The sequence below is a fragment of the Genypterus blacodes genome, unplaced genomic scaffold (genome assembly GCF_046128005.1).
Source record: "Genypterus blacodes isolate CSIRO-AG114 ecotype Tasmania unplaced genomic scaffold, CSIRO-AGI_Gbla_v1 ptg000438l_1, whole genome shotgun sequence".
Classification (NCBI taxonomy): Eukaryota; Metazoa; Chordata; class Actinopteri; order Ophidiiformes; family Ophidiidae; genus Genypterus; species Genypterus blacodes.
In genome coordinates, this window is record NW_027467208.1 from 4471142 (window position 1) to 4486833 (window position 15692).

At 49.1% G+C, this 15692-nt stretch overlaps 1 protein-coding gene across 1 annotated transcript in view; it reads left to right on the plus strand.

The window, feature by feature from the left end:
- The first annotated feature begins 1439 nt into the window (after positions 1 to 1439).
- Positions 1440 to 15692, plus strand: part of ext1c (exostoses (multiple) 1c) — a 56067-nt gene continuing 41814 nt past the window's right edge. Inside the window, exons 1-2 of the mRNA XM_076139557.1 lie at positions 1440 to 1674; positions 11147 to 12525. Of these exons, the coding sequence (XP_075995672.1) occupies positions 11579 to 12525 (947 nt within the window). The 5' untranslated portion in view covers positions 1440 to 1674; positions 11147 to 11578. The remainder of the gene's footprint in view (positions 1675 to 11146; positions 12526 to 15692) is intronic.

The window sequence follows — 15692 nt, forward strand, 5'->3', positions numbered from 1 at the left end:
GTCATCGAATCAAGTTCGATGAATCATGTTGTTGCCATTGTGATGTGACTTCAGGGAAAGTACTCATTTTATTTCTATATATGCATATAAAGTGCCTGCACTTACTCCAAAAGTGTGTCATGCATTAATATTCACAAAACTCCCATGGACACAAACTGTTCACCTTCATGCTGCACGACAAATGCCTCAGGAACCCACAGGAGCAGGTCAACGACAGACTCACTTGTGCCAAATCCACAGTCTAAAACCCCTACAGGCCCCTTTGAACCAAACACAACAGGCCTCTCCTTGACGCGCCCTGCACCCTTCCCTCCTCCTTCTCACCTGAATGTGCAGTTTTCCTGCCAAAGAACCATCAAACTGGAGCAATTCTTCTTTTCTAGATCCAAATCTTTCCAAGTGAAGTCTTTGACTGTGCAATACATACCTGCGCAGCTCTCAGCAACAACATATTCTCTCCTTATTCTATCCATTTCATGTAAGCAGCCTATTAAGCATGCAACATATTTGTGTCTTATTTCTGTTTTGTGCCTGATTATCCCCATTTTAACATATAGACCTTTTCCAATGATTGTACAGTACGGAAATGTACAATGAAATGACATTCAGACTTTGCCAGCTGTCACTAAATCCTCACAAAGCCTTTACTCTGGTGCTCAGTGATCAGTCTCGCCCAGCAGACAGCCTCTGCAGCCTCTCTGGGGGGGTGCTTCATCTAAACAACATCAAATCTGAAGGAAGGAAAACAACGGCTAGTGCTCTGTTTGAACACAGGGGGGCGCAAGAATCCCACAAACACGGTTGTCACTGTGGAATCGAGCACCCGTGTCACTCCACTCAGTGGCACTGTTCTGATCCCCGTTGAGCTTTGAGGTTTGATATTTTTCCTCCATGATTGGTGCTCGCAACCTTACATTCTTTATACTTTATCGATGCGGAGTTTCTGAAAAGGGATAATGTTTCATTAACAGACGTCTTTGTGGGCGTGAATGTTTGATGCCCAGATAAATGACGAATCCATGTCACTGTATTATAACTGTGACTGATTTAACCATGATAATAAGTATAAGTATAGAGAATAAGTATTAACTAAAATGAATATTTGGCCACATTCTCTGCAGAATTTGATGACGTCTTCTGTCTTAAAATCAGTTTCTAAATCAGCAACAGCACAATGTTTAGGGCCCCTATAGTGATCAGATGTGTGCGTGGGTGTGTGAAACTATAGTTTCCACGATGTAGGCAAGATTTCAATCTCCAGTCACATTATAAACAGTAAACTACACGTAAGGGACTCTGGGGAAATGTGACGCTCTCCCATGTCGCCTCAATTCTTGTGCGTAATTCGGTGTTTCCAACGCGCTCCAGTTGCACGGGGCCGTATCCAGATGTGTGTGTGTGTGTAAGAGAGAGAGAGTGTGTGTGCGTGTGTGTTTCTTTACGCAGCGACGGAGGCGTCGTGGAGCATCTGAGCCAATCACAAGCGCCGGGGGGCGGGTCGCGTGTGGACTGTTGTGGGTATGGAAAATGGTCAATTTAACGCGCACATTCATCATTCATATCCCGACGGGGGGAGACCTGGCGCCTCTGTACGGCTGAAGTGATTCGCAAATGAACGGACGTGGCGTGAAAAGGAAAATTACCAGCGACGGGAGGAGCGCGGCTCGCCACCCGGTAAGAGAGAGCTGTGTGTCGGGGAGAAGTGTGAGCGCAGGAGGGGGGTGGCGGAGGAGCGGGCTGGCTGAATCCTAGCGGCTGTGATCAGTCAATCTGACGCGATACACGGACGAGCCGGTTATAGTAAAGCAATATTAGCAGTAAGATGTTAGACTCTGTGCCTCATTGGAAAAAATAATAAGAAATAGCGTCGTGTTGGTTGATATCCTCCGATCTTAAAGCTACTAATTACACGTGAGTGCTGTTTATTGTGTGATATTAACACAATGAGGGGATGCGCTCAGATGACTCGCCCGCTTATATGTGATCATGACCCGGGCTGAGGTTAAAAACTAAGAATAATACTCCAACAGCATACAAAAGCTGCAGCCTGATGAACAATCAGCTGAGCTTATTGTTCGCCCAGCAGCGCACCTTTGTCACTCAGATGTTGATGTTGGGGGGGAATCACATGTCCTGGAAACGGCCGTAACGAGGTGGAGCGACTCAGAACAGCAAACGTGTCAAAGTGAATGACTAGTGAGGGATTTGATTTGGAATTATTTAGGAATAGTGCCGTTTTTTTCCATCTTAATGTAGCGCAACAGATTGAAGGTTTGAGGTGTGCGGGGCAGCGGGGATGTGAGTGGATGAGAGGAGGGACGCGTGGAGGGAGGGACACACGGCTCCGATCGGTGTTTCTGCCGTCAGATTTGTAACTTAATGTTGATATAAAATGAGGGGAGAGGAGCTGGGGGGGGGGGGGGTGCAACAACTGTGACCAGGAGAAGTGCTGGGTCTTCTGGATCAACACAGCTGGCGATCGACGCTTAAATAGTTCATTGCCAGTGAGCAGCTGCACTGATTGGGCTCCAGGGGTGTGGATACTGACCCTCCCTTCCCTTCTTCCCTCAGTCAGAGTCAGAACTGGATGAACCTGCTGCTGTCACCCCACCACACACACACACACACACACACACACACACACACACACACACACACACACACACTCCCCCCCCCTCTCCCCACCCCTAAGGGATCTGGCTATATAATGTGACAGGTAGGCTCTGAATCAGGTGGCATGTTGTGACAATGAGGCTGCCACAGGTTGGTTAGACTGAATAACCTTCCCAGAGTTATGCATGCGTGTCAGATGCAGGCTGTTGGGGCCTTTCTCCTCTTTAGAAAGCACAAGCGTTGGAAGAGTCTCGAGTCCACATCGGGGTCTTTTTGGCAGTCTGGTTGGACAGATGGGCAGTGGGTTGCACATTTCTCCGGCAACGTCCAAGAATATTAAATAACGTGGCTATCGGTTTGGCTGTCGTAAGCGTCTCGGCTTGAAAAATTGGAGCGAACGATAAGATCAAAAACCATTGAAAGTACGCTGAGAGGAAAGGAAGCTGTCTGGGTACAAATTGTGCTGAGACATGTTTACAAGTCAGGAGTTTGACAGACTCCAGGACCTTACAGGCTGCTCATTGTAACGAGGCGCCGTCAGACGTATCTCGCAGTGTGACACCGTGTCCCATTAGGGTGTTTATTCAGGCTGCAACAACAAAATGATAAATCAGTGCTGGAACTGAAGCTTCAAAAATGTAAGACAGAGACGTCGCTTGGTTTCACATTAAAAAGAAATGCATCACAGAGCCGCAGCCGCGTCGGTGTCGGTGCAGGCCAATTGTAAAATGCTTTGGTTGGAGTTGTGTTTGTGTTGGATTCCCTCCTGCCTTCAAGAAATATTAGTTTATAGCTCAGGGAAGAAGAAAAACAAGCCTCTTTCTCATCTTATCTTACAAAGTGCTTCATGTATTAATGACTCGCCACAGAAACACACTCACTGCTGCTACACACCAAAGGCTGCTGTGATGTTGTTGTTTTTTCTGTAATGGCAAAATCAAGGTTTCAGTGATCCCAAAAGAAGAGGAAAGGCACTCGGAGGAGGGTGGATCCTGAATACAAAGTACACAGATTTAATCTGGTTTATGAGATTACTTTATGCTCACGGCAACTCCCCGTTTTAATGGGATATTACGTTTATGATGCCTCTGTATTATTACCCACCCCGGTGATTAAGAAAACCCTCGTATTGTGGAAGTGTCGCCCAAGACGGACATTATTCACATTACGGAGATGCCGGGCATTTCCATAATCAAGCGTTCATTAGAAGGACTTGGGGATATCAGTGTGCAACCCCCGATTCCTATTATCCCTGGTGGGTCACGGTGAATAATGTTTAAACATACTAATGGACTTTTTACTGTGCTAATGGAACAATTGCGCTCGCCAATGTGTGAATTAGGAAAACGGAGCAAAGAATGAACAAAATACAAAGAAGTTGGAGTGTTATGTGAACACGATCTACCCGGTTATTATCTACTGTGGTTCCTTTTGTGTCCCGGTGACGTATTACTGCTTGTTATCTGTAAAATGTTGACCAATACACACATTTCGCAACAACTTCCTTTATCGTAAATCATAATGAAATGAACCTCTGGAAGAAGTAGCTGCATAGTAACCACTGTGTGTGTGTGTGTGTGTGTGTAGTGCTGCTAAGCCGAACTGTTCCCACGTTCACTCCCTTTCTTGCAGTTTTACATTATTAATATGTTTGCTGGAGCTTGTCACCCCTCTGATTAAACTCAAAAACTATGGAAAACACACATACAAACATGTACAGAATAACAGTTCTGTACATTCCCACTCTGGCTCTGCTAATTGAGCCTGGTTTTGGAATGTTCCCTGCTTTCTCCTTATCCCGGGGTCAGATCATACATCATCCCTGTGTCCTCAAGGTCAGAGTGTTTATAAACCCCATCTGGGTCCCGTGATAGGAATGTCTCTGTCTACAAACCCCACCGGGTGCGTCCCCATCCACACACACACACACACACACACACACACACACACACACACACACACACACACAACCCGCCCCCCCGATAAGATAAGATGAGTTGCACGCAGCCTGAGTGTGACCGGTAAATAAGGCAGATGTATTCTGCCGCGTGCGTCGTCAGGTGCGACGCCAGCCACCTGAACGCGGAGCAATGTCCTCGCCGTCCCACCGTCCTCGCCGTCCCACCGTCCTCAGGAGCCCCCCCGCCCCCCCTACCCTCGCACTCTCTCTGCACGCCCCGGAGCTCCTCGGCGGCGGGAAAAGCTATGATCTCGCTCCCCATCTGTGTGTTTTGCAAGCCACACGCGCAAAAAAACCCAGGACTGTAAACAGCACTGCCAAAAATCAGAGAGCCCCCTAATAATTGCTCCTACCCATCTTGTTCGCTCCGTTAATTAGCCCTTGTGGCGTTGGAGTGCAGCATATTGTTGAGACATAATTAATCAACCCGGCTTGTAATTACGCTGGGTTTCGAAATGGGAACACGGTCGGGGGAGGCTGGTTGTGTTGCAGGGCGCTCGGCTCGAGGTAAACATCTTATTAACCGTGTCAGAGTCCCTCAACTCACACGCACAGAGAGGCGGCGGCGGCGGCGGCGGCTGTGATTTTATTAAGGTGGAGAAGAACTCGCCTTTATCCGTATTATGGAAATGGCCTCATAAAGGAACCGGCGCTTGATTAAGTTTACGGCCGTTACGGTTCTGCGGTGGTCGGGCTAATGGAAAAATACTCCTTTAGACGGCAAGGGAAGGTTTTTGCTTTTAAACGCAAAATGCATTTGTTCAGCAGCGATGACGTGCGTGAGTGTGTGTATCGTGGATGATGGCTCCAAACATGGCTGCTCACACACCGCTCACTTCCTGTCCGGTGAGACCATAATGCACCACCGGCATTAAAGCCTCAACATGGCGACCAATATGGGGGCCAAGCATCATATCTGCATCCAGCTCTCATAATGAGTCTCATAAATACTGTTGGATCTACATGTTCAGGTTTGGATGATTCCGAGGGAAGTGTGTGTGTGTGTGTGTGAATGTGTGTGAATGCTCAAGGGAGGGTGGACGCGTACTGAAGAAAAGTCTCTCCGGGTCTCGGGGGAATCACTTGACACCGCTGTGGCCACTTCGCAAAAGATGACGAAAAAGCCCAGAGCCATTTCCTGGGCCACGACAGGAAATGGAACAAATCACGGTAGCATGAATCAAATCTTGGCCGTAAGCCTTTAATGCAGGACTTCCACCAGCAAGAGAGAGAGAGGGAGAGAGAGAGAGATAGAGGGAGAGAGAGAGAGAGAGAGAGAGAGAGAGAGAGAGGGAGAGAGAGAGAGGCAAAGGATCTATTTTTTGCTGCAGCAAGTTTTCTTTGGCGAACCACAGAGCGACTGATACGGCTACAGACAAACAGATGCACCGCCACAACCTCCAGACAGCCCGTGGGTCCCGCTCAGGTTATACGCAGTGCAGCCCCACCGTCACACACGGCAACAAACACACACGGTTAATGAGCATATACCCAAATTCCTGGCATGTCCTGTCCCCTCCAGCACACGCACACACACGCACACACACACTAACGACACAATGCGGCTGTCTTCTGGTCCCCGGTCACACTGTCACATCTCTCAGGCCTGTAATGACAGAGTCCAGGGTTTAATTTTAGCTCGGCTGAGCCTCTCACCTCACCGCAAGATTTGTGTTTTCCTCCCAAACACTTCACTTTCACCGAACTAATGTGTCACCCAGCGCACACGCACCAAACACACACACACAGACACACGCCAGATGTGTTTTTTTTAAGTACAAGTACTGACACATGCCTCTTTTACAACCACTCGCAGGTACACACACACATAACACACACGGCCCACAAACTGGCATGAATCATTCAATTTCCGCCGCGCTATCACCCCACATTTGCGCTCGGCGTACAGTGGGGCTCGGGATTCTATCCAAGCAAACCGAATCAGCTCGGAGAGGGAAGGGAGATTTCATTAAAGCAGGCACTTGGCTCATCCAGCGTCTGTGTACAAGCCGCCTAGTATCACTACAGAAATCATTTCAGACGTAATACCGCTGCTCCTCCCGCTGCCACCGCTCCTCTTAGCGTAGTGATGGCTCTTCTGCCTTGGGAATGGCTGTAATGGAGGGTAGGGAGGGGAGAGGGGGGAGGGGAGGGGAGGGGAGTGGTGGATTTCATTTACAAAGTCGAGTCGTGCCCACAAGTGGTGCGTTGGCCCAGAGAGGAAAAGCGTAGAGCGTAAGAGCAGCTCCTTTGTTTCCCTAAAGTAAGAAGCTCTTTGTGAAAGCGCCCTCCTACCCCCGCCCCCACTGATGGTAGACAAACACAAATTGACAAATATCGAGTTTCCAGCAGAGGGACGCCGTCGCCGCCGCCATCCATTTCAACGTGTCAGTTTTCATCTGAGTTCTTTTTTTCCTTCTTTCAAATCGCCGGCGAACGACCTGCTGCCTCCACACAATTGGAGATAGACGGGCGAGATGACATAATCCGAACCCCGTCGCGTTGAGTGACTGGCTGTGGCGTTTGAGCGGAGACATGCAGCTGAGGGGGGACGCCATTAAAAGAGAGGAAGAGGACGAGCCGTCTCATTAAGTCCGCCCACCCCCCCCCCTCCCATCTTTCTATACGTCCGTGCCCTCTAAATGTCCTTCGGCTTCACCCTTTATCCCGCTTCACTTCCTTCTCCTCCTCCTCTTCTCTGTTTCCCTTCTTAGGCGTCCGCTTGCCCACATCCTCCAAATGAGGCCGTATGGACTCGGCTTAACCCTCCAAATTGAATTACATTCACTAAGAGGTTGAGCCCTTTGAATTACGCCGTGCTGAATATGACAATAACTCAGTTCAGAAGTGTATTGTGTTAAAAGGCCGCCGTGTGCTGATTGGGACGTCTACAGGGTCGCTAGATTTTGTAACACCGCCGAAACAGCTCGGCCAAAGCTATTGTGCCATTCCGCGGCTCTCGTATTCCCATTTTCTCGTATTGCCGTCCTGGTGCGGTGGCAGCGGCGGGCGTTTTGACCTCAGACACCTGCTGCAGCACCTCTGGTAGCTGAAATGTGCTGTGTGGACACTTTTTATTTCTCCTTAATCAGCTTGTGTAGCACCGTACCGGGCCAGGGAAGGTAGCAGCTGGAAAAAGTAGGAATAATGTTGTTTGACTTTGTCCTTCTTTGACTGTCTCAACCCGTTAAGAGGCGAAGGTGAGATAAAAACAACTTGAGGGCAATTAAGGCAGAAAGTAGGTTACTTAACTCGCTCTAAGGGGAGGGAACACCGGGAACGGTCTGTTCCCCTCCGACGCTCCGTAAACCACCTGCTACTTTGGTATGATCTGATTTTTAATGCGGCGTGCGTTGTTTTCCTACACGGTGTTGACATCACGTCGTCGCCTGCATCCTAATTGAACCCGGCGAGTCGCTGCTCCAAGGCGATGCCGAGCCAAACCGCCCAGGTAGGAGAGGAGAGAGGGATGGGAGGGAGGGAGGGAGGAGGAAGAGAGAGTGAGGGAAGAGTGTAAAGATGGATGAAACCGAAGCACTCCTGAGTCCCGCGCTCACCTCTCCCTGAACCCTGCTCCTCCACCTTCAGGCTCCTCTCCTCAATGAGCCTTGTGGCCTTTTTTTCTTTTCCCCCCTCTTAGTCGTGGCCACCAGCATGTAATGATCCATCATTGATCCATGACACAAGGACTTCTCTCGCCACTTAGAGCTACTTATGTGTCCGTGTTGTGTGTGTGTGTGTGCGTGTGTGTGCTCTGGCTGCAGTTCCAGGGATGTTGTCAGGCCAGTCAAGCCCGGGCATGCTCCAGAGTTTCACTGGCCTACATTCATCATTATTGTTGTTTGTTAGCGGTGTCGCACACAATGGACTCGCTCGGCCATTGTTCCAGGAGGTTTGAGGCCAGTAGGGATCAACTTAACAGCTTTCAAATGAGACGTTCACACTCTCAAAGCTCTATCACACACAGGGAGAAGGGATTATTATTGATTTACTGGTCAGTTATTGAAATCGGTGGTTTTTAATGCCACCTTGAGTGTCGCCGTCCGCTGTGTCATTTCTGGCTCCATTGCCTCTGAGAGTTCCACACATTTTGTCGTTTATGAATCAATTCGATTCCCCTATCTGAGCTGCTATAATTTCACATGCTAAGTGGACTGAAGAGCGTTTATTTTTTTTTAAAGTAATGCCGTCTTAATGCGAAATGGCAGTTAAGCCAGAGAAATGATTTTTCCTCTGCTGCTACACTGTTGCATCAGTAATTGAGAGAGAAGCCCCTGCACACTTTGATCAATGTAAACATCCTGAGGAGCGGCGGCAAAGAGCAAACGTGCAAAAACGTCCTCGGCGATAGATCACGGATCAGGAAACGGATCGAATACCTCACGCTCATCATCGTTACCATCTTTATAATGACATTCTCCATCACTTTTCTATTATAACGTCCCGCAATCACTATCAATTATCCGCCGGGCCACAAATCAACCAGGACGGAGCTCTGGCGCGGCTCCCTCAGCGCCGCGTATCCCCGGGAAGATGGAGCTCTGCCGCCCTGCTTTGGTGGCAGGGGATATAAAGCATAAAGGAAATAAAGAAAGGAAAATCAATGCCTTAACTAAAGAAGCAAGTGAATTATTGATGAGGAGTATGTAATGGGATCCCAAGTGTCTATTTCTCACATGAGTGGGTCTGCGATGCCGTTACAGCCCCAGTCAGAGGGATGGAAATGGCGGGGGGCTACAGCATACCCACCAGTGTCTCCATCGCCAGACTGGTTGGGCGGAATGGTTGCCTGACACTACAGGTCGAGGTGTTCTCCCAGTCTCTTTGTCTCTCTCTCTCTCTCACACACACACTGGGTGATTTCCCTCTCTCTTGGAATGAAATTTTACGATCCCGCTCTTTGGGAACCAATTACTCCAGGGTCAAGCTAGAGACCGGGCTGGATCTGGCATTTCCATAAAGGCTGACATCTTGGGGCGTTTGCATTCAGAGACGAGGCAAACACGCAGCTTACACTTATGAATATGCAGAGCGAGTGTGTGTTTTGTTATTGGTAAACGGCGCACACCAGAGACACATAACGCTTTATTTTCCCCCCGATCCGTTTCAGGTGGAGGAATCTCGCTCCACGTCGTCTCCGCGGTATTTTTTGCGTTATTGCAAGCGATGAAGGGAAGCATTGGTTTGGAGCTGGGGGAAGGAATGTGTATGAGAGGTAGAGAGACAGGGAAGGAGAGAGAGAGAGAGAAAGAGAGAGAGAGTGCAGGTGAGACGTGAAAGCTGCCTTTGTGTGGCAGCCGGCAGTAAGAACACTGCCGTTCACTGTGAGTTGTTCACGCACACACACGCATACACACACACACGGCGGGCACACACGCATACTGTACATGTCCAGGAGTTATGGGGGGATGATTGGGGTTGAAGAACCGTTGCAAATTTTCAAAAGTAATACAAAAAGCCGCCTCTCCTCTCCGCCTCTCCAAGGTGAACTGACATTTCACACTCAAATCATTTCTGATGCTAAACCGTCTCCCATTTTCTCCTCCGCTGTGCTTCAGCATCGTATCTGCCTCACTTCAACTGGAGCTTGAAGAGCCTGATAATATCTGGCCCTCGCCACCGTTGCGTCTGGTTCCCGGCCCGCTATTGCGAAACGCAATTCCGGAAAGTGGGCGCCAGTGAGCATCACGGCGGCACACGCGGGCCTCTGCACACCCAACCGCGTTTGTTTGTGTCACAATGGGGAGTGGGAGTCGGAAGAGTGGGACGGAGTGAGAATGAGAGCGAACGTCACAAAGAGACGCTTCTGGTGTGTGAGCGCTGCGGCTGAATGAACAAGTGGAGTGGGCTGGAGAGCGTTTGACTGAGGAATCTGTAATGTGTGTTTATTAGAGTTTCATCAGCGCTGGATGTGTGTTACTGCTTGACTAATGCTAATATTATAGATGTATAATTCCTTGAAAAGTAAAAGTTCTGCAATAAGCAAATATAGTGAAGTAAAAGTAAATAAATATTAGTAGTAAAAAGATTAAAACATGATTTTGTTAAATATTGACACTTTCATAATGATAATACTCAAAACTGTATAACCAACTGTGTAAATAATAATGGAACAAAATAAAACTAAATCAAATAATAAGAACAGAGCGGTTTTTGAATGAAATAGAGAAAATTTGGGAAATAATAATGAAAAAATTCCCCTAAATCGAGCAAAACTATTTTATGAGTGAGTCATAATCTGCAAAATATTTATAATATTATTGAGAAAAGTATGTAGTGTAAAAAAAGTAAAAATTCAAGTAAAAGTACCTCAAATGTAACTAAAGCACACTGCTGAGTAAATGTGCAGATGTGTGCATGTTGTGTTGTGTTGTGCAGTAAAACGCGCTCCAAAATAAAAAAGCAATCAAATGAAAGCTTATACCCACGATGGCTTTATAAAAGTGCGAGTCAGGGCTTCTGTGGAGATGGTGGTTTTTATGACTAATCCCAGAGTTTGTGTCGGTGCTGCTTGTGGAGCGGCAACGCTGGCTGTGTACTGATCTGTGTGCTTGTTTGTTTACTTCTCCCCAGGAGGGGCCCTGCAGACAGAAGTTGCGCCAGGCACCATGAGGCAGCGAGCTGGGCTTGAGAGAGAGGAGAAATCGTCCTTCGTCACTCCCAACCAGGCCGGGCAGCAGCAGCAGCAGAAGGCGAGGAAATGCACTCAGCAGCGGCGGCAGCAGCAGCAGCAGCACATGCAGAGACGGGCTAACGCGCGCGGCTGAGAGCGCAGCAGCAGGGCGAGCCAATGGGGAAGACGGACAAAGACTAAATTCAGTATCTTCACTCAGAGGCAACGATGTCCTTGTTAACAGATATTCCTTCATTAGAACCTCCTTGTTAGAAGTCCCAAGTCAGCCCCCGCCCCCAACCCCTGTGAGGCTACAGAGCTGAGGGGAAGAGGAAGAGGGAAGTAGAGGACAAACCAGACAGACTGGAAAGAAGAGACAGTGACAGGCCCTCATGCAGGCCCGTAAGAAGTATGTTCTGCTGGGCTTGTGTGCGTGCTGCTGGCTGGTCCTCTTTTACTGGGGTGGCGGCGTGCAGCTACGTCTGCTGCGGCTGCTGACCCGCCACCGGGGGGAGGTGTTGCGCCCCTGGCCCAACTGGACGGACCGGGCCTTCCTTCCCCGCTATGCCCACCTGGACGAGCTCCAGACGGACCCGGGCACGGCCGAGTCGCCCCGCCAGCGCCGTCAGGCTTGGTCGGCCATCTACAAAGACAGCCGCTGCCGCATGGAGACGTGTTTTGACTTCTCTAGGTGCCGGCGGCGCGGACGGGAAGGTTTCAGGGTGTATATATACCCCTCAGAGAAAAACGATCGCGTTTCAGAAAGCTACAGGAAAATCCTGACCTCTATAAGCGAGTCGCGGTACTACACCTCAGACCCGCGGGAGGCGTGTCTGTTCGTGCTCGGCATAGACACACTGGACAGGGACCAACTATCAGGACAGTTTGTACCCAATGTTGATGAACGTATCCGTGGTTACCCGCTGTGGAATGACGGGCGGAACCACCTGATCTTCAACCTGTACTCAGGCACCTGGCCCAATTACACAGAGGACCTGGGCTTTAACATCGGCCAGGCAATCCTCGCCAAAGCCAGCCTCAACACGGAACATTTCAGACCAGGCTTCGACGTGTCCATCCCCTTGTTCTCCAAGGACCACCCGCAGAAGGGAGGCGAGCGCGGCTGGCTGGTGCGCAACACCATCCCGCCGCGCAGGAAGTACCTGCTGATGTTCAAAGGGAAGCGCTATCTGACAGGCATCGGCTCAGACACCAGAAACGCCCTTCACCACATCCACAATGGCAAGGACATTGTCTCATTGACCACATGTCGCCACGGGAAGGACTGGGAGAAGCACAAGGACGCCCGCTGTGACCATGACAACCTGGAATATGAGAGGTAAGGAATTGGCGGGGCGGCGAAGGAAGGGAGCCAAGCAATGGGCTGATGTCAAAATGAGGAGTGAAGGAGGATTCATAGGAGGAAGTGATGCTTTAATTAAGGAGTGCACAGCTGTGTGGTTTTCTTTGGCGTCTTACTTTGAACTTTACACGATGCTTTATCATATCGAGATGACAGAGACATCGGTGCAGCCACCTTTGTGTCCCAAAAGCTTCTGTTCTCCTCTCTTCTTTATTTTACAGAGCAGTTTTGCCAGACTGGGTTCTGAATTGGAGCGATTGTTTTTACAAGATCAAAAAGCCCCTCAGACGCCAACTCCAGCCTCCGGAAATGAAATTCACATCCCCGTTCGCGACAAAGCTCCTGTTCTTATAGATTCCCAAGTGCCGCCGTGCTATAACTGTGACATGTTCGACGTGTAATAACAGACATTCAGCTCATCAATCAGGGTGTAAATCAGTGGCGGTGGCAGCCAGACAAGTCACTTTCCCACTGTTCCCCACATGGGTGCACAGCCTATAAAACAAGTGCACACCCAATTATTGCCACATGTGTAGGATTTACTACGATTGGGCAAGAAAAGCCTCAGATAATTCATTAAAACCCACAAATATACAGTAAGCCCCGCCAAAGGAAAGGTTGACACAAAGAACCACTTTGTTACCGCAATCAACCGGATCCCAGTGCTCGGCTTCTTTGAATAAGGCCGGTAAACTAATTTTTTTAATTTTCTTCATTCAAATCAACGAATACAAGGCAACTATTTCATCAAGTTTAAATCTGTTATGACTCCAAGCCGCTCAGCTCTCAAAGGAGAAAGAGCAAAATCGTGAAGGTGGTCGGTCGGAGTTGGAAGCGGTTCAGGTGTTTCTCAGAGTTTGACTTTGTGAGTAACTTTTGCCTGGGGGGGGATGGGGTCGGGGGTGGAGGAGTGTGTGTGTGTGTATGTGGGGGGGGGGGCACATCAGGTTAGGCGGCGGTTGTGATCCGAGCGTAGGACTGTGGCTGTGTTTACATTGGGCTGGGTCGCAAGGGGATGGAGCGGTAGTCCCTCCACACACACCGTCGTATGAATGAGATCATTTATTCCACACATACACACACACACACACCCGGGTGGACGGGGGGGGGGGGGGGGGGGGGGGGGGGGGGGGGGGGGGGTAGCAGAGGGGAGGACAGTGTGGGAGGGAGGTGGGGCCAGTCCCATGTGGTGTTTTTGCGTTTGATTTGGACACGGAAAAGTCTCCAAGGGTGCAAAGGGTGTGAACGGAGGAGGGGACGTGAGAGACGGCGTCCATTTATAAGAGAATGTTCTTGTTTATGACGGGAGAAGGTGTGCAATCAAAACGGATAAAGGAGAATAAAGGACAACATGGTCTCTGAACACTTCTCCTCTCTCTCCTTCACCACCTTCTCTCACTCTGCTGCGTCAAAAGGGTGGGCTTCTGTCTATACATCGTGTACCTAAGACCTTTGTCTTTGCGTGTGTGTGTGTGTGTGTGAGACGGTCTCTTCTATATATGCATGAGGAAGTGTGCATCTGCTGATTTGCTGATGGTCAATGAGGCTCTTAGAAGGTGGCGCCAGGTTAATGAGCACATGCATCTGGCGCACCAGCAGATTAGCCTTGAGGGACCCAGACAAGATGGCAATGAGTTGAACAAGAGCAGGGCCTGTGTGTGTGTGTGTGTGTGTGTGTGTGTGTGTGTGTGTGTGTGTGTGTGTGTGTGTGTGTGTGTGTGTGTGTGTGTGTGTGTGTGTGTGTGTGTGTGTGTGTGTGTGTGGGTGGGTGGACATTTCTCTGCCCAGGTAAGACTCTGAAAATTCTGCTCTGCGTGAAGTTTACATTTTTTTGACACTTATCTTTAAAGTCTGTCTTCAACCAAACACTATCTGATCTTTAACTCACTGGTAATTAAGAATTCATGTTCAATTGTGCTCCTGTCCCCCATTCAGACATTCATCCATTCAAACACGTCTTAAAGTGGATCTTTGGACTTATTTGAGACTTGTGACTCGCAAAACAATGACTTAATAACCTTGAGCCTGTGGCGTTTGATAAAGTGCTCAAATCCCTGTTTTTGCAGTGTAAGCGGCTTCCCTGACCTGCCTCCAATACAAGATTTATATGTTGTTTTGGCAGACTTAAGAGCTGCATAACGCCCACGACCGCGTCCTTTGTCCTGTGCTGTTTCTATTATCACACGTTCACTCTTTTAATATGCACAATGATCTCTAAGATGGGATCTGAAATTCTCATTAATTTCTGCCACGGGCCAAGAAAAAAAGATCTGGATAGCAAAGAAAAGTGCCGGAAATGATGACAGTGCTTTTATGGTTTATTGAATAAGAACGTATGTGTGCGTACGCATGTGTGTGTGTGTGTGCATTATGGATATTGCTAGGATAAAAATAATGGAAGACAGGTGGAGGTGGAACATCTCGCTACCCAGGGCGATCAGAGGAATGAGGCAGAAAGGATGAAAAGGGGATCGTCGAGGTGATAGAGATGAAAAAAACGGGGAAATGACACTGGAGTACCGCAGGCGACGCAAGGAGCACGAGAGAGGGGGAGAGGGGGCAAGAGAGGGGGGGAAGAGAGCGAGAGAGAGAGAGAGATTTACAGGGAGGGAGAGGCTGTGCTGCAGCTTAATGGCCTAGTTTCCCCCACTTTAGAGAATTCTCTGAGAAAGGGAAGAGAAACGTGCATTGTACAGTGAATGTTAATGAGCGAGTGTGTGAAAAAGCGATGGGGGGAGGAGGAGGAGGGGGGATAGGAATATTTAGGAGACACACGCACACTCTCTCTCACACTCACACTCACACACACACACAGACAGACAGAACTCGATGAAGTCGGACACGCACGGACGGAGGAGTTTGAGAAACGTTTGTAGATCCCTGATGAAAAAGTGCCACAGAAAATGTAAAGTTCTCAGGTTTCACACACACGCACACGCACACACACACACACACACACACACACACACACACACACACAGATATAGGAGGGAATGAAGCGTGGAGAGGATGTGTAAATGGCAAAACATGGCAGGCAGTCGCTCTCCCGTTTTGTCTGCGGGTTTAGAGCCTCGGGGTCGTTATTCACGACCCCTCCTCTAGAGAACTCAAGGTTGCTGAAAGAGAGCGAGCGAGAACAGTCA